Source organism: Mytilus trossulus, chromosome 4, assembly GCF_036588685.1.
Source record: "Mytilus trossulus isolate FHL-02 chromosome 4, PNRI_Mtr1.1.1.hap1, whole genome shotgun sequence".
Taxonomy (NCBI): domain Eukaryota; kingdom Metazoa; phylum Mollusca; class Bivalvia; order Mytilida; family Mytilidae; genus Mytilus; species Mytilus trossulus.
This window is the reverse complement of record NC_086376.1, coordinates 66,333,573-66,351,910: the sequence shown is the minus strand read 5'-3', so window position 1 is coordinate 66,351,910 and position 18,338 is coordinate 66,333,573. Positions and strand designations below refer to the sequence as shown.

General features: G+C 31.2%; 1 protein-coding gene across 1 annotated transcript; it reads right to left on the bottom strand.

Annotated features, from left to right (window-relative positions):
* Nucleotides 1–506: 506 nt before the first annotated feature.
* Nucleotides 507–17,521, bottom strand: LOC134716754 (uncharacterized). Its single transcript, XM_063579761.1, has 5 exons — nucleotides 17,331–17,521; nucleotides 12,827–12,916; nucleotides 11,876–11,965; nucleotides 6,599–6,961; nucleotides 507–901 (listed from the first exon to the last, which is right to left on the bottom strand). The coding sequence occupies exons 1-5, from the start codon at nucleotides 17,440–17,442 to the stop codon at nucleotides 507–509; spliced, it is 1,050 nt and encodes a 349-aa protein (XP_063435831.1). The 5' UTR covers nucleotides 17,443–17,521.
* Between the last annotated feature and the right edge of the window lie 817 nt (nucleotides 17,522–18,338).

Here is an 18,338-nt window from a genome sequence, read left to right as displayed (position 1 = left end):
TCAGGATATTTTTTTCAATGACTTGAATTGATTTAGTTTATATAAAATTATTAGTATGAGCACTCAAAACAAAGTTTATATAAGCGATATTCAATTCAAAGTGAGAATTTAAATTAGTACATACACAGCACAATGCCGCTCAAGGCAAAGGAACATGGCTTAGTATGCATGTTTGCATTAACTCATTCAAGTGTCCAATCCCTAGCTACAGCAACAAGTTTCGTGGATTTTCGACTGAGCATTTGTTTAGAAAATCTTAGACACAACTCAATCTAACATCCCAAACAATTCGATTCGAAAAGTTATACCAAAATCACTTTTACTAGGACAATGACATGAATATCATCATTATAATACTACTGCACAATTAATTTTTCTTTAACATGATACCTTATACGGTAATTAACAGACTTTTTGGGTAGTTTGACAAAAAATAAATCAGTCAAGTTCATGCAAATGTAAATTTTAATTCCATGTTGCGATTAATAAATCGTATATAAACAAACTCATATCATAAAACCTGAAAAAGTTGACCATCCCTTACCATAGATATACTGTCCGACAGAATTATCTTGAACCTTAATGCTAACTTTGTCATTTTTCTTCAAATGAACAACAACAGCCTGACTAGCTGATAGATCGACATTACCATGTCCCGCATGGTTTCTTGCAATCATGTGTCCATTAACAGTTAGATATATGAAGAAGTACTTGTTTGCTTTGGTAGTAGTTGTCCATGAGAAAGAGTAAAGTCCTTCAGCTGATGCTGTGAATATTCCTGTTGAAGGATTATAGCCATTATCATCATTTGTAATAACCTTGTCATATATGACAATGGACCCTTTTGGTCTGTTCTCTGTATGGCTTTCCAAACTCACCAGAAATCCAATGTTTTGCGTACCTACAAATACAAAATTTTAAAATTACCAAAATGGGCTAATTGTAAAAACAAATGTGTATCATAAAAATAAGGTCAATAAAAAGAACCATGTACTAGTATTTACTTCCACTTTTTGAAGGGTTTTGTGTTGCTAAGTCTTTAGTTTTTGTGTAATAAACCACAGCTTTTCTTTTTTTCTTTGGCGATTTCCGTTTTGGTCATGGTATTATTTGTGTTTTTTTCTGCGATTAACTATGTTTTTTTTAAATTGCCCGTTGGATATCACTCCCTGTCAACATGTGGTATTTTTTTATTTGGTAACATACAATGACAGCTATAAATTGTTAATAAATGAAAATTTTTTTTTAATATAATTCACGTCTTCTTTCTTCATCTCAAATGTTCCCTTTTTAATGTAGTTGAAGGAACAGGACAAACTATATCGATGGCTACAGTCACATCTTCCATTGCCTTCTTCCACCAGTTTCAGCTGATATTGGATGCTTTTTATTAGACCAGATGTCCTACTGTATGATGTATGTCCATCTACTAGATACATGCTTCCATACACATACATTGTAAAGGATAACACAAGAACGTTTGACAAACTAGAAATAGAAGAATGAATGACATATGTTACTTTATGCTTGTTATCTTAACATCATTTACAGACAAAGTTGACCTTGGTTTGAAACGGCTGATTATATAGTTCCTTTTTTTTCGTATCGGACCGTATGTAACCAAATACCCGTACATGGTTTATTTAAATTCGTGTAAAGTTGGGTTAATGTACTTTCAATGGAGGTAAACATGAAAGGGGCTCCAGATGTATCAAATTTATCAAGTGCAATTTCATTTATGAGGGGAGATAAAATGTTAATTAGTGTTTCATGTATTGAAATTGAAGGAACAGTACAAATGTTAGGGTCATCAATGCCCAGTATAAAACATACAAACATGTCTAATGATTTTTAAAGTTTCTATACAGTATATTTATGTGTTTCATGATGCATCAATTATATTAAATGTCAGCACAAATGTACTGATTTCTCGATTTAGTATTCCCTTATACGGAAACTTTCCGCTATCGATGCCATTGCCCTGGTAATTGTACAAGGTCATTCAAGAAAAAAGGCTTATCGTAGCTTTCAATTCGACCTTAAACCTGGGGTTTGGCTTTTTCGATTATGGTAAATCAAAAAAAAATCGCCCCAGATATACATGGTTTTGCTCTCATTGTCAAAACCAATACAGTGAACTAAAGTTTCTACGATATTTGGACTCTGGTGAAGAGTTACCTCATTAAAAATCATATGATACCGGTGTCATTGACTCATAAGAGTTTAAAGATCAGCTCAAAATAATATTTTACATGTTTCTTGCAGGTCTTGTAAATAGTAATTATCCGTTGACATATCAAGTGGAAATGTTCAGGTACATGAGGAATTATTTAAATCAAATCATTGTATATAGAGTTATTTTCTGGCTTTGAAATTACTTCCTCTATTGGACTTTACATTATAAATTCATTTGCAGTTTTAAAATAGACCAAAACTTATTAGTTCATTATAATTATCTATGTTTAAAACGACTTACCCCATTTTGACTACAGCACTAGTAAGGATTGTTTTGGAATAGAACTGTTTCACAAGTACTTATATCTCAATTTGATACTAGACATGCAATATATACATTAGTCTTTTATTACAATATCAATACTTTCCTCATAATCTTATTATGAAAAATTTCATTCACCTAATAAAATGGGCATTAAAAAGGTCAGAATCAGAACTCTTTTATTTCATTTTAAGCAACAACAAATAAAAGAACTACGTAAATTGACCTACTTTAACGGAAAAATTACTATATGAGGCCATCTGGAATTTTCGATCGCACAAACTAGTCAAAACATATAATTAATTGTATCATCGGTACAAGGATTTCATTCGTAAATATAATTCAACATGCAAGCATCTTATAGAGTATATGTAAATGATAATACAACAAATAATAAGATTATATCAAGAGGTGCTCAACATACAGTCTCTAACTCTAGACAGATTTATGGGAAAGGTAAACCACTTCCTGCAGCAAGGCATGATAATTAACAATTGTGCAAAATAAAATGGTTTACAACTTTATCTAACATATACGTATTGTACCTAAATTATGTTCATCAATTGAACATATACATACATGACGTTGGTAAATATCAATTATAGTGTTCATATTCACTGTTCACTTTTCCAAAATATTCATGATTTACATTAAGCCGCCATAATGTCTCATGCAAGTCTTCATTACTACATGTGTTTTTTTTTAAAGTTTTGATATCCTTTTAATTAGGTCACCTAAAGTCAAAACGACCTAGCTGAACTATAACAAACATTATTTTCACTTGTCTTTTTTGGAGCGCAGCACTTTTGAAGATAAAGCTCATACTTGACTAATCAATTGTGTTCGTAACAAATTAAAAGATTGGATAAAAAATTACACTTCACACCTCTTCCTATTCCAAAATTGTAACCAAAGGGTATTGCCAATCAGTTTACTATCTTTCTACATTTTTTGGACAAGCTACAATATTTAATGTATTGATTGCATGAGTACATGTTAAGTTTTTGGTGCTGGACAGTATGCAAGCATACACAACCTATCAAACAGTCTGCTTCTCTAAATGAATTGTTTTTGTTTTCAATTTTTACTTGAAGTGTTTAAACTACATGAAAAATGATGACATACGATTTCTCATTTTGTTCTACAGAGTTTACGTGAAATTAACCTTACTTTGCAAATGTAAAAGGAACGTTAAGTAGTAAGCAATAATATGCAGATGTCTGAAAGTAGCGCAGCTGGTTAAGATTTCATAAATGGCTATCCACATGTTTTACTATTCCGGAAAAATATATTTCCCTCCTTCTTTAACACTTAATCTGCTATTAACTGAAATACGCGTAATTACATAAACGTATCAAATTTTCGCAAGAAGACTGTGAATGGATTTTATATTTTACTTCAATCAAGGATATTTATTCAACCCAAAAAGAATATCAGGAATTGACAAACCCATTGGACAGTGCACAAAACCACACCAAACATTAAAAGAACACATTATAGATTTGCCGGAAAAAAGGACAATACATTGTTCAGAAAACCTAAATTGGTACAGACCTAATCATTTGTAGACAATTACACGAATGCTTTAATACATTACTACACGAAACCAATTTGTTTTTATAATTAACCGCTACTTGTAATATGGACTTTTCGATAAAAAGATAAGTATCTTGTCGTGAGTTTTTGTATGAACTATGATCTGTTTTAACAAAATTAATTTGGTTAAATGAAATTTAATTACGCTGGATTTGGATTTTGTTAATAGTAAAAACTGAGAGCAACCGATTATCACTGATCCAAGTGCCGGTTCGGGTGCTTTGGGCAGTGCATTGGCCGACCTGTAATTGCTTTCAACACTTCATTTGAATCTGGGTGGATAGTTGTCTAATTAGTCATCAACCCACATCTCTTTGTCTGAATATTTTCATACCTGTCAACTCCTAAATCAAGATATACATACCGGATATGGGCTGTGAGACTAGGAGAAATTAAGCACTAGATAGCATTTTGCGTTTCTTGTACGTGTATTTCATCGAATTTACGATTGTTTTGAAGTTATGCATGTGCTATAAAATGCAAAATATACTGGTAAATATCTGGGTAACACGAATTACCGAATAACAGTGTTATTATCCGAATAACTCATGTAATTACCGAATAACTCTTCAAATATCAATATTAACACATTTCAGTGACTTTTAAACATATATTATTGAAGAAAATTATAATAGAAGTGTATTTTATAACCTAAAAATAAAAAAAAAGTTGCAGGTAAGTTAATATTGATCATTATAAAATTATGGATATCGGTGTGTACTTCCAAGATGGCGACCAAGGAAAACGTAAGAAATGAAGAAAAGAAAGATTGCATACAATCCCTCAACGTGTTCATCTTAGACCACTAAAGTGGAGCCCTCACGCCACGTCACGGCAATGAACAATGTGAGGGTGGGCATTTTTTTAAATAAAATATGGAATAGTACACTATTTAAATTAGTTTTTGTTTTAATTTTAGTTATTAAAAAAATATTATCTTTATCAAGATGCTGTCTAGTACGGACTCTATCTTTCTTGTCGATTCCATCATCTGTCATCCTATGCTTTATATTTCCTTTTCGTTTGAGGTAATTACTTTATCAAGTTAGACCACTACCTTTGATGGGGATTTCGTGTTTCCAACAAGTATGGCAGAATTTCATAATCTTTTAAATGTATTGTTCTTATAGCGTTTCTCAATTATGAAATAATGAAACTGCTACTATTTTGAAAATAATTTAACTTAAATTTCCAAAAGGAAATACTAACACGTAAAATTTGTCAATATGATATTTATGCGAGTTTCATAGAAATGAGAGGATTAGCTAGCTAAAATCAGGTTTAATCAACAACTTTCTACATAAGAAAATGCCTGTACCAAGTCAGCAATATGACAGTTGTTGTTCATTCGTTTGATGTGTTTAAGCTTTTGATTCTGCCATTTGATTACGGACTTTCCTTTGTGAATTTTCCACGGAAATTTATGTTGCTTTTGCTATACAAGGCTACTAAACTATTCCAGAAAAGATGGTCATATATTTGCAGGAACGCAGTTTAGATGTTTTCAGCTGATGTAATGAAACTTTACTAAATCTGTGAAGAGTTATTTCAATACTGAAAAAACTCAAGTTACCATCTGATAACTATTTTACACAAAAACAAATAATACTATGACTGTGACTTGCCTTAACGTATTGGCTCTAAACAGACGGACGGACGAAAGTCGGACGGACATATCGGTATCAAATGCTCATCGATATAACCTCGAACTGTTTCAAGGAGCACAGTAAATTGATTGATTTTGGAGTCTATGAAAACATAGTTTTGATTTTTCTGGAATGTTTAGATCAGCACTGTGTGTCTCTCTGTCTTATTGTAATTTATTATATGATTAGTTTTGATATTCAAACCCTTTCAAATTGTTTTTTTAATGCAGTTGTTACATCCAATAAGTGCAAACCTTTAAAGTGTTTATCCAACCGCGTTCTTTGAGTCTATGTCCGATGCTAGGGGGCATCCTTGACTGCGATCTTTTTAAAAGTAAACGTCCTGCATCGTAACAACATTACTTTGAATTTTAGGAACTATTTGCATCAATTACTACACATCTCATTGCAAACCCGAATTCGGTGCCTTTTATATTGTTGAATTTAATGAAAATAGATATTTATCGCGAATTTACCAGTTGATTAAAATAGTTTCGAATGTTTTTTGTGAAGTTGGGATTCATAACAAATTGAGGAATGTATAGCAGGTGTCCAATCCTTGCATACAACTTTCGACCGAGGTATCAAGCAACTTTTTGACAATTTTAGACGCAACTCTAAACACTACAACACACTTATTTCAAAAATGTATACCAGAATCTCTTTTACTGGGCAATGAAACTAATATCACTACTATAAAACACACGCACACTCCATTTTTTTTCTTTAACATGCAACCTACTTTGGTAATTAACAAACATGGGCAGTAATAATATCCGTTCACATATATGTTTTTATTTTTTGTTCCGAGTTAAACATAGTGAATATCATATCATAAAACCAGAAAAGGTTGACCAACCCTCAGGAAAGATATATAGGCCGACATAATCATCTTGGACCTTAACTTTAACTTTATCATGTGTCTTTAAATGCACAACAACAGTCTGACTAGCTGATGAGTTGATAGTAACTGATTGTGCATGGTTTCTTGCTATCATATTTCCATTTACAGCCAGGTATGTGAAGAAGTGCTTGTTAACTTGAGTAGTAGTTGTCCAAGAAAACGAGTAGAGTCCTTCATCTGATGCTGTGAATATTCCTGTTGAAGGACTATAGCCATTGCCATTATTTGTAATAACATCATCATATATGACAACGGATCCTTTCGGTTGGTTCTCTAAAGGGCCTTTCAACCTCACCAGAAATCCATTCTTTTTCTTACCTTGAAATACAAAATGTAAAAAAAAACAATATGGGTAAATGTGAACAACTCATGTGTTTAACGAAGAAATGTTAAATTATCTCAATTCAAATGAAAAGTAAATTTATTAACTTAAACTCTATGTATTTTATGGAGGTTTAATAGTTCAATTTTGGCTTTTTGTGTAATTATTAACATTTACTAGTATTAGGTTGGTTTTTTTTAATCGTTGCATAGCGTATTGTCCTAAGTATCGGACGGTTTTCTTGGAATTGTATTTTTCGTTTTCAATGTGATTACATTTTTAAATTTTGACAAGTAAATTCATCATAGATAACAGGATTGAAATTTCGTATCTACGCCAGATTCGCGTTTCGTCAACTAAGACTCATCAGTGACGCTGGAATGAAAAAATGTTAAAAATGCCAAATAAAGTACAAAGTTGAAGAACATTAAGGACCATAAGTTCATAAAAGTTTTGTCAAATACAGCTAAGGTAATTTATTCCTGAGGTAGAAAAGTCTTACTATTTTTAAAATTCAAAATTTTGTTAACAGTTAATTTATAATTATGAACATATCAATGATAACTCATGTCAACACAGAAGTGCTGCTATTAGGCTGGTGATACCCTCGGGGAAATAAACATTCTGAATGGCAAGTAATTTCAGATCTCAGATATTCTAAAACCTTTTGGAAAACATAGGTCCCGAATGTTCTCTTATCTCGTACTAAATGTCAAAAACTACATACAGTCCAGTCAAACTAAGATTTCACCTCAAACTAATTGCAACAGAAAATATGTTAGTTCTAATCTATAATATTATACCCTTTTATACACAGAAAAAAATCCTATATAATCTAACTTGAGGAAAACTCAAAATCAGCATTTTTAATTTCCTATGGAAATAAACATTGGAAGGGGAGATAACTCTTGCATAAATGGTCAGTTTTGAATTGTTTTTTCTTGAAATTTATGTAAAGTATGATACTTTGTTGGGTTTATAAGTTTGTATTTTACTAAATTATAAAATCTTAGGCTCATGAAATGTACAAAACCGAAGTGTTATGGGTAGTTTTATTTTTTTCGTGCATTTTTCATTCAAGAAATTGCAAATTTGAAGCTCTTAGACCATTTTGAAAACAATAATGTGAAAATTTGGTTTTGTTTATATCTGTATATTATATTTTTTCTGCGACTTACTTATCTAAAGAAATTTTAAACCACAAAAAGAAGAATACATAATTATTTTGATTAAATTTGAGATTCTTTACCTTGACATGTTGAAAAATTCAATAAATGGTCAACTAATGATTTACAAAATCTAGACTATAGCTTGATAAAACATTAAAAATACCTTTAGAGTTGGTTGTTATACTATAAAGTTATCAATTTTTATTGATATTTCTGCTTTTTTTGCAAGAGTTATCTCCCTTTTCAATGCAAATCTCCATAGGAATTGTAAATGGTGATTTTTTTTAGTCTTCGTCAAGTTCCATTTTATGGGACTTTTTTCTGTGTATATTTGGGGTAAAATGCTAAAGATCAAAACTTAAAAATCTTTTGTTGCAATTACTTTCGGGTTGGGGTCAAATTTATGCTAGATTGACTGGACTAATAAGATGAATAATTGATTACTTTTTAATACACAAATCAGTTATAGCTGAGACTTCATATACATTGAATACCTTTCTCTGCAATCTGTTCATTAGAAATTCGTCTAATGTCATCACTTATTCCGACGGTCAAAATCCTTACCACATTTTCAATGTTTTGCACTAAAAAACATGAAAAATCAAATGGTTAGAATGTATATCAATTATTTTGAAAATTACTCACATCTTATTATGTTAGTTACCATGCATGATAGTATAAATTATTTATATTTTGGCTGAAAAAAATCCGTCTGTGTCAAATAACAGCTATAATTGTAAATATTTGATATGTATGCCCTTTTTACCATATAATATGCATATAGTTAAATCATTTCAATGAAATCTTTCTGATAAAAATGATGTAAAAAAGCGAAGACGTTTGTTTGTTTTTTTCATACGTAGAAATTACGAAGAAATTAGAAGATATGGTATTTACCAAAACTCTTAATATGGTTTACATGTATGTCCATGTACTGTTTCTTTGTATTACCCATCTGTTACTTTGGGACATAACAATTTTCTTTAGCCAGCATGTTTTTATCCGGTTTTTAAAATTTTATTTCTTTTAACGTATTTCTTTTTTTCATTTACAGTAATATAGTAGACACAAAATGTCTTTGTTATTTACTAACAATTACTAACAATTATTTTTTTAAACTATCCAAAGCATTTACTGTGTGTTTTGTGTATTTGATAACATTTATAAGTTGTAAATTGTTTTTATTTATCGTAGAATTCCATTTTGTCCGAAATATTGAACGTTTTTCTTGGACTTGTGATGTTTTGTTGTTCGCTTGTTTCAGTTACCAAGTTTTAATAAGTATTCTGCACTGCAAGTAAATTCAGATCTCAGATTCGGTAAAACCTTTTGATATTTTGGTACCTGAATGCTCTCCAACATCGCATTTGATGTCAAGAATTGATTTAAAACACAAATTATTCTTGAATACCTAATTTTGTTAAAAATGAGACCTTATATATATTGAATACCTTTCTCTGCTATCTGGTCATCAGAAATTCGTCTTATGTCATCACTTATGTCGACGGTCAGATTCCTTACCATATTTTCAATGTATTGCCCTAGAAAAAATGAAAATTTAATTGATAAAATTTACAAAAAATGTATACCCATTTTAAAAAATAACTCACATCTTGTAATGTCAGTAAACATGCTTAACACATGACAGGATTAAAATCTCTTGGTTCTTACTGTGCAATAGTCTGGATAAAGCACAGCAAAGGATATACCTCAGATATACTGCACAGGACCATGGATATTGAAAGGTGTGTAATTCCATAAAAATAAAAAGTTATCTCCAAGTGTAGCGAGATTAAAACAGTTTTTGACGAGTGTATGCTAAATTATTTTTTTTTATCTTTATTCTGTTTTCAAATCAAAGGATGGGTCATATGATAAAATATTCAATTTTATCAATGAATATATTAAATCAGTGTTTCACAGTCAAAGCGGATAAACTTATTATTTTGAGTGTATTTCTTTCTAACTAAAACTTTGCATTTGTTGTGTCGCGATTGTTGTTGTTTTCTAAACGCTACAAATGTAGAAACAAATACAGCGTTAAATAAGTCTTTACTGATCCTGTTTGAACTTTCAAAAATGGATGCACATGTTGTTGGTAAAACAGAATTTTTTACAAACTTAGAAACAAATACATCGTTTAATCAATTTGAAGTTAGAAACAAATTCAGCGTTTGTACTAACAAACGACAAACGACAAACTGCAGACGCATTTTTTGCGTTTGCATACTTGTAGTTTGTCAAAGTTTCTGTAAACTTTGCAAACGTATGTTAGAATCAAATGATCAAAACATGTGCGCACTTAACCGTTTGCATCGTTTGTGCTAGAAAGAAATGCACCTTTGTAACTTCTGCAAAAAAGGGACGTATTTTAAAATATACAAATAAATGAAATCTGATTTGGATTAATTTTGTGTCAAATGGATTTTATTCCGACTAATTAGATAAGTATAAATAAAATTGAGAATGGAAATGGGAGTGTGTCAAAGAGACAACAGCAGAAGGTCACCAACAGGTCTTCAATGTAGCGAGAAATTCCCGCACCCGGAGGCGTAAGATAAGTATGCCTTTTTAGTGACTAGGATTGAAATTTCGTATCTACGCCAGATTCGCGTTTCGTCTACAAATACTCATCAGTGACGCTCGAATCAAAAAATGTTAAAAAGGCAAAGTACAAAGTTGAAGAGCATTAAGGACCAAAAGTTCATAAAAGTTTTGTCAAAAACAGCCAAGGTAATTTATTCCTGAGGTAGAAAAGTCTTACTATTTTAAAAATTTAAAATTTTGTTAACAGTTAATTTATAATTATGAACATATCAATGATAACTCATGTCACAGAAAAAAGTCCCATAAAATGTAACTTGAGGAAAACTCAAAATCAGCATTTTTAATTTCCTATGGAAATAAACATTGGAAGGGGAGATAACTCTTGCAAAAATTGTCAGTTTTGGGTTGTTTTTCTTGAAATTTATGTAAAGTATGATATTTTGTTGGGTTGTATTTGACTAATTTATATGATCTTCTGCTCATGAAATGTACAAAACCGAAGTGTTATAGGTAGTTTTATTTTTTTCGTCCATTTTTCATTCAAGAAATTGCAAATTTGAAGCTTTGTGACCATTTTGAAAAAAATAATGTGAAAATTTGGTATTGTTTATATCTGTATATTATATTTTTTCTGCAACGTACCTATCTAAAGAAACTTTAAACCACAAGAAGAAGAATACATGCTTAATTATTTTGATTAAATTTGAGATTCTTTACCTTAACATGTTGAAAAATTCAATAAATGGTCAACTAATGAATTACAAAATCTAGATTATAGCTTGATAAAACATTAAAAACACCTTTAGAGTTGTTTGTTATACTATAAAGACCGCTAAAAAATCAAGAATCAATACATTCTGATGAATAGAAGCGGTAAAGTTATGATTTGGTATCAATTTTTATTGATATTTCTGCCTTTTTTACAAGAGTTTTCTCCCGTTTCAATGCAAATCTCCATAGGAATTTTAAATGGTGATTTTTTTTTAGTCTTCGTCAAGTTAGATTTTATGGGACTTTTTTCTGTGTATATTTGGGGTAAAATGCTAAAGATTAAAACTTAAAAATCTTCTGTTGCAATTACTTTCGGGTTGGGGTCAAATTTATGCTAGATTAACTGGACTAATAAGATGAATAATTGATTTCTTTTTAAATACACAAATCAGTTATAGCTGAGGCTTAATATACATTGAATACCTTTCTCTGCAATCTGTTCATTAGAAATTCGTCTTATGTCATCACTTATGCCGACGGTCAAAATCCTTACCACATTTTCAATGTTTTGCACTAGAAAACATGAAAAATCAAATGGTTAGAATGTATATCAATTATTTTGAAAATTACTCACATCTTATTATGTTAGTAACCATGCATGATAGTATAAATTATTTATATTTTGGCTGAAAAAAAATCCGTCTGTGTCAAATAACAGCTATAATTGTAAATATTTAATATGTATGCCCTTTTTACCATATAATATGCATATAGTTAAATCATTTCAATGAAATCTTTCTGATAAAAATGATGTAAAAAAGCGAAGACATTTGTTTGTTTTTTTCATACGTAGAAATTACGAAGAAATTAGAAGATATGGTATTTATCAAAACTCTTAATATGGTTAACCTCTATGTCCATGTACTGTTTCTTTGTATTACCAAACTGTTACTTTGGGACATAACAATTTTCTTTAGCCAGCAAGTTTTTATCCGTTTTTTTTAATTTTATTTCTTTTAACGTATTTCTTTTTTTCATTTACACTAATATATTAGAGATAAAATGTCTTTGTTATTTACTAACAGTTACTAACAATAATTTTTTTTATCTATCCAAAGCATTTACTGTGTGTTTTGTTTATTTGATAACATTTATAAGTTGTTTTTATTTATCGTAGAATTCCATTTTGTCCGAAATATTGAACGTTTTTCTTGGACTTGTGATGTTTTGTTGTTCGTTTGTTTCAGTTACCAAGTTTTAAAAAGTATTCTGCACTGCAAGTAAATTCAGATCTCAGATTCGGTAAAACCTTTTGATATTTTGGTACGTGAATGCTCTCCAACGTCGCATTTTATGTCAAGAATTGATTTAAAACATAACTTATTCTTGAATACTTAATTTTGTTAAAACTGAGACCTTATATATATTGAATACCTTTCTCTGCTATCTGTTCATCAGAAATTCGTCTTATGTCATCACTTATGTCGACGGTCAGATTCCTTACCATATTTTCAATGTATTGCCCTAGAAAAAATGAAAATTCAATTGATAAAATTTACAAAAAATGTATACCCATTTTAAAAAATAAATCACATCTTGTAATGTCAGTAAACATGCTTAACACATGACAGGATTAAAATCTCTTGGTTCTTACTGTGCAATAGTCTGGATAAAGCACAGCAAAGGATATACCTCAGATATACTGCACAGGACCCTGGATATTGAAAGGTGTGTATTTCCATAAAAATAAAAAGATATCTCAAAGTGTAGCGAGACTAAAACAATTGTTGACGAGTGTATGCTAATTATTTTTTTTTTATCTTTATTCTGTTTTCAAATCAAAGGATGGGTCATATGATAAAATATTCAATTTTATCAATGAATATATTAAATCAGTGTTTCACAGTCAAACCGGATAAACTTATTATTTTGAGTGTATTTCTTTCTAACTTAAACTTGGCATTTGTTGTGTCGCGATTGTTGTTGTTTTCTAAACGCTACAAATGTAGAAACAAATACATCGTTAAATAAGTCTTTACTGATCCTGTTTGAACTTTAAAAAATGGATGCACATGTTGTTGGTAAACAGACTTTTTTACAAACTTAGAAACAAATACATCGTTTAATCAATTTGAAGTTAGAAACAAATTCAGCGTTTGTACTAACAAACGACAAACTGCAGACACATTTTTCGCGTTTGCATACTAGGAGTTTGTCAAAGTTTCTGTAAACTTTGCAAACGTATGTTAGAATCAAATGATCAAAACATGTGCGCACTTAACCGTTTGCATCGTTTGTGCTAGAAAGAAATGCACCTTTGTAACTTCTGCTAAAAAGGGATGTATTTTAGAATATACAAATAAATGAAATCTGATTTGGATTAGTTTTGTGTCAAATGGATTTTATTACGACTAATTAGATAAGTATAAAATAAAATTGAGAATGGAAATGGGGAGTGTGTCAAAGAGACAACAGCAACAGGTCACCAACAGGTCTTCAATGTAGGCGTTAGATAAGTATGCCTTTTTAGTGACTAGGATCGAATTTAATGAGGATCGTATTTAATGGGGGATAAGCAGCAGATCAATCAGACTTTGCTTAGATGCTTCAAAAGTTTAAACAGTAGAAAACAAAATTTGGAGGGGGGAGTTAAAGATTAAAAAAGAGATTTCTTATTCCTCAGTTTACTTAATATTTAAGATTTAGGTTAATCTCTCCTCGGTGTATCTTCTTCTAAGCTATTAGTAAGGGAAAGAAAGGCAAGCAATTTATACTCAATAACCCTTTCAGTTTAATTTTTTCTCAAACATTTAAAAAGTCCACCAAACCGAACTTAAACTGTTAAAGATGTAAATAATACGTCAATAAGACAGCATGCAAACAACAAAAACAAATTAAGGACATCTGGAGGGATATATATTAGTAAAGTTTTCAACAAAAGATAGGTGTCTACTCAATATAGTCACTAATTTATATAAAAAATGTTAATAAATTAAAGATAAACCTGCCATCAAATCGCAATCCTCCAAATAATATATCAATTATGGAAGAATACTAAATATTAAAAGATTAATAATATAACACTTACTAATGTTTAACTACATAAAAGCGTATTTCCCCCTTTTTAACCCTACAAGAAATCTGCACTATCTGGATGACCCTCTAACCCGAACTCTTACGTCGGTTGGGTTAATTTTGGTCACCAGAGCCGTGCAGATTAAATCCAGAAAAGCGCTTCGGACGCAATAAATTATTAAACGTGTTGTTTTCTATTTTTTTTTTTTACATCACTGGGTCGATACCTCTGCTGGTGGACTTTCAGTCCCCGAGAGTATCATCAGCTCAGTAGTCAGTGCTTCGGTACTGACATGAGTTAACAAATTTTACTAAAATTGTCCGTTTATAAATTTTGAAATTATTATGAAACTAAGGTTTCAACTCCCGCAGGAAAAGTTGGCTATAATTAAATTTGGCTATTTATTTCAGGTATTTTTGACATATAGCTCTTCAACAATTTTCGGTACTTATACATCATCGGATTTCAAATGTTAGGCTTTGATCGTTCCTGACGGAGGTAAATCCAGAAAAAGCGGTTCGGACGCAATAAATAATAAAACGTGTTGTTTTCCATTTTTTTTTTAAATCGTATATACATACCTGCTTGGTCAATATAATATATTGATTGTATCAATTATTTATATTTTTGCTCAAACAATTTCTTTTTGTGTCAGATAACAGCTTATGGTTAATATATGGTATGTAAGGCCTTTTTGCCATATAAAATGCATTAATTTAAAACATGTCCGGAAACACTTTCTGATAAAATGTTGTTGAATAGCGAAGATCATTGTTATTTTTCATACGTAATAATTAAGAAGTAATTAGAAGATGGTTTTTTTTAAATCTTATATTGTTCACCTGTATGTCCATGTACAGTTTCTTAGTATAACCGATATGGTACAAGCAAGCAAACAAGCAAGCAAGCAAGTAAGTAAGTAAGTAAGTAAGTAAGTACATGTAAGTAAGTAAGTAAGTAAGTAAGTAAGTAAGTAAGCCTAATTCATAAAATAATCCTTTCCCTTCGGGTCATTAAGCGTTTCTTTAAGGTATCATAATTTCTCTTTGAAAGCAGTCTGCACTTTAAATGTAATTCGACGTTTGTCCACAAAATGGATCAATTTTTCTCTTTGTACCGTCGTTGTTTAGTTTTTTAATAACGAAAGTCTTGCACATGGCCAATCATTTTAAATAAACGTCAAATCCTAAACAGATGTCCCGAATGTTATAACCTAAATAAGGAGTTTAAGCGCCAAGTTATTTTTCGAATTTAAATATATTTTAATTAAAAAAGTTAGACGTTAAAATATAAGGTGATTGTTGTAAATTGTGAAATTGATATGTTCCAAAAGACCAAACTGAACTTAATTACGTCTTTAGTTCGTCTAGAACCAGTCTCAATACGATCAAGATAAAATAACAAGGTCTTAACAAGTAAGCAGCACTTTTAAACTCAGTTCAAAACGATCTCAGCAGTAGGTTCTTAGTATGTTATTCTCGTTTAGAGTACGATTTTTATTTTCCTATGCAGTCATTAGAAACAGAACACCCCGTCTGCTGTACAATCAAACACCTTAATTGACAGTTTTTCACTGGTTCGTCATTTGGTTAGATATATGCTCAGAGATATGGATAGTCTTGCAGCTCGGGAGGAGGGGACTGGAGTATCTAGAGTGAGCATGATCACAGTTCTAGATTGTATAGAGGGGAAATACAATAAACATTCTTTTAAAATAGTTATTTCATGCTGTGCTTCAGCTGAAAACAATGAAGACGAATATTAATATATTAGCACAGCATGTGCCATTTTTTATATCAATTAGTCAAGTACGTAATGACAATTACGTTCTGAAATGAAAGTAGTATGAGGTGATCGAGTTATGAACGAGTTAGAAAGGATTTAGACCTACAGGGAACGATCACAGTAGAACTAGTTACGTACTGGTTTAAACGAACTACAACGGGCTTCGGCCGTTTTAAATCTGTGTTCCCGTGTGGTGAACATGCATTTTTTTCTCGATCTGAACTGTATGTTAACGAACTACAGATTGGATTAGGGAGAGTTGGACGTATCAATATCTGGTAAATAAATAACCAGGGTCCCAGTCGTATTATAGACATTATTCCAGCAGGACCATCATACGGAGTATATATCTCCCAATTGATGATACGATATTCCCGGCTTGTACTTCCTATCATGACTTCTTTGATAGAGGATTGTTTCTCACAAGGAAGCTATTAAACCAAGAACTCAAAATGGTGAAATTGAAATCATCCCTTCGGAAATTTCACGGTCGCCATCACGAGTTGATTGACCGTTGTGGAATAACCGTTTCACAGAGGACCTCGGATATGTCCCTTATGTCGTAACTACAATACCTTTTCCCTTTTTACGAATGTGACCTACCGAATTAGACTATTTACCGGATTTGTAATATTATAACATAAGCAAAACGACGGGTGCCACATGTGCAGCAGGAACTGCTTACCCTTCCGGAGCACCTGAGATCACCCCAAGTTTTTGGTGGGGTTCGTGTTGCTTAGTCTTTAATTTCTATGTTGTGTCTTCTGTACTATTATTTGTCTGTTTGTCTTTTTATTTTTCGCCATGGCGTTGCCAGTTTATTTTCTATCTATGAGTTTTACTCTGCCTCTGGTATCTTTCGTTTCTCTTTGAGAAATAGTTTAGTGTGACCAAAGCTTGAATTATATGTTAGAAATTTATCATCTCCCAAATTGTAACATACAGATCTGTACATTTCTGTTAACTCAAAAATTATAACCATCCCTAGGTAGATTGTCAGCAGTTTGTTGATCTGCATCAAGCATACAGTGTATTGTTACTGATTGTTTGGTCCCGAAATAATTTACTTCTCATTACCTGTTCGGTCATGATTTGTTGACATTTCTTGAAATCTTCTTTCATTTACGTTTATGTATACAGCCATCAGTACTACAACAATTGCATTAATAATTACTAAAATGTACGACATGTCTCGTAAATGTTTTCTTCTTTGTGTACCAGGCAACCAAGCAAATGCAGATACTACAGAACAAAAGGGAAATAAGTCATGGAATACATAAGTAGTCAGGTATGACGTTAACAACAAGGCTGCGTTTAAATAAAGATAGTTAAATATAGTAAATAAGTTCATCAAATAGTTTAAATACCGTGTGTTAGGATATGACGTGTCTTTGTCTATCGCAAATAGAATGATAAACTGAAGAAGGTTATTTTTAGGTGGTTTTTTTTACGTTTCACGCAGTACTTTATTTCGCCATTATTTTATTTTACTAAAACTGTCCTTTGTAAGGCAAGATAATAAAACCATCACGATAATAAGATAATTATTTTATTATATTACTTAGTAGTAAGAACTTTAAAGTCATAAGAAACGAGTGACTGGTGAAAAATAATGTTCATCGAATTCTTGAACCAATGCATGTATATACCATAAACTAAGTCCTCTGTGCACGATTTTATCATTTTTTACGGCAATATATCGTATAATCGTCATTTTTTTTTCTATCTGTCTGCTATTATTTAACAAATATGGCTACTCATTAAATGCCGTGTTTTGAAGCCGAAGTTTACCGATTGTCACCTTACAGTAAATAATCAACAAAAAGCATGGGTACTTAGCACGTGTTTAACATATACAATCAGGTAATTGTTTATTTTAATGACAGATTCATGAATATTGCTATCACCGGATTTTTACGAGGAGGGTCACGCTTAGGTCACTATGCATACGGAAAATATGTCGGCGAATTGCTTCCTGGCAGCAAGCAATTAAAAAAAAAAACTTCTTCTGAATGTGGACAAATTAAAGAATTTTCCTCAGAAAAAAGTATATGCACATAAGTTGTATAATGAAAACTATCCATT

What these genes read in the sequence shown, in the direction of transcription:
- LOC134716754 (XM_063579761.1), bottom strand. Translation starts at nt 17,442, where the DNA reads ATGTCGTACATTTTAGTAATTATTAATGCAATTGTTGTAGTACTGATG. An exon ending in AACAAATCATGACCGAACAG is followed by an intron (nt 12,917 to 17,330) that starts GTAATGAGAAGT and finishes CATTTTTTCTAG; the next exon opens with GGCAATACATTGAAAATATG. An exon ending in TGAACAGATAGCAGAGAAAG is followed by an intron (nt 11,966 to 12,826) that starts GTATTCAATATA and finishes CATGTTTTCTAG; the next exon opens with TGCAAAACATTGAAAATGTG.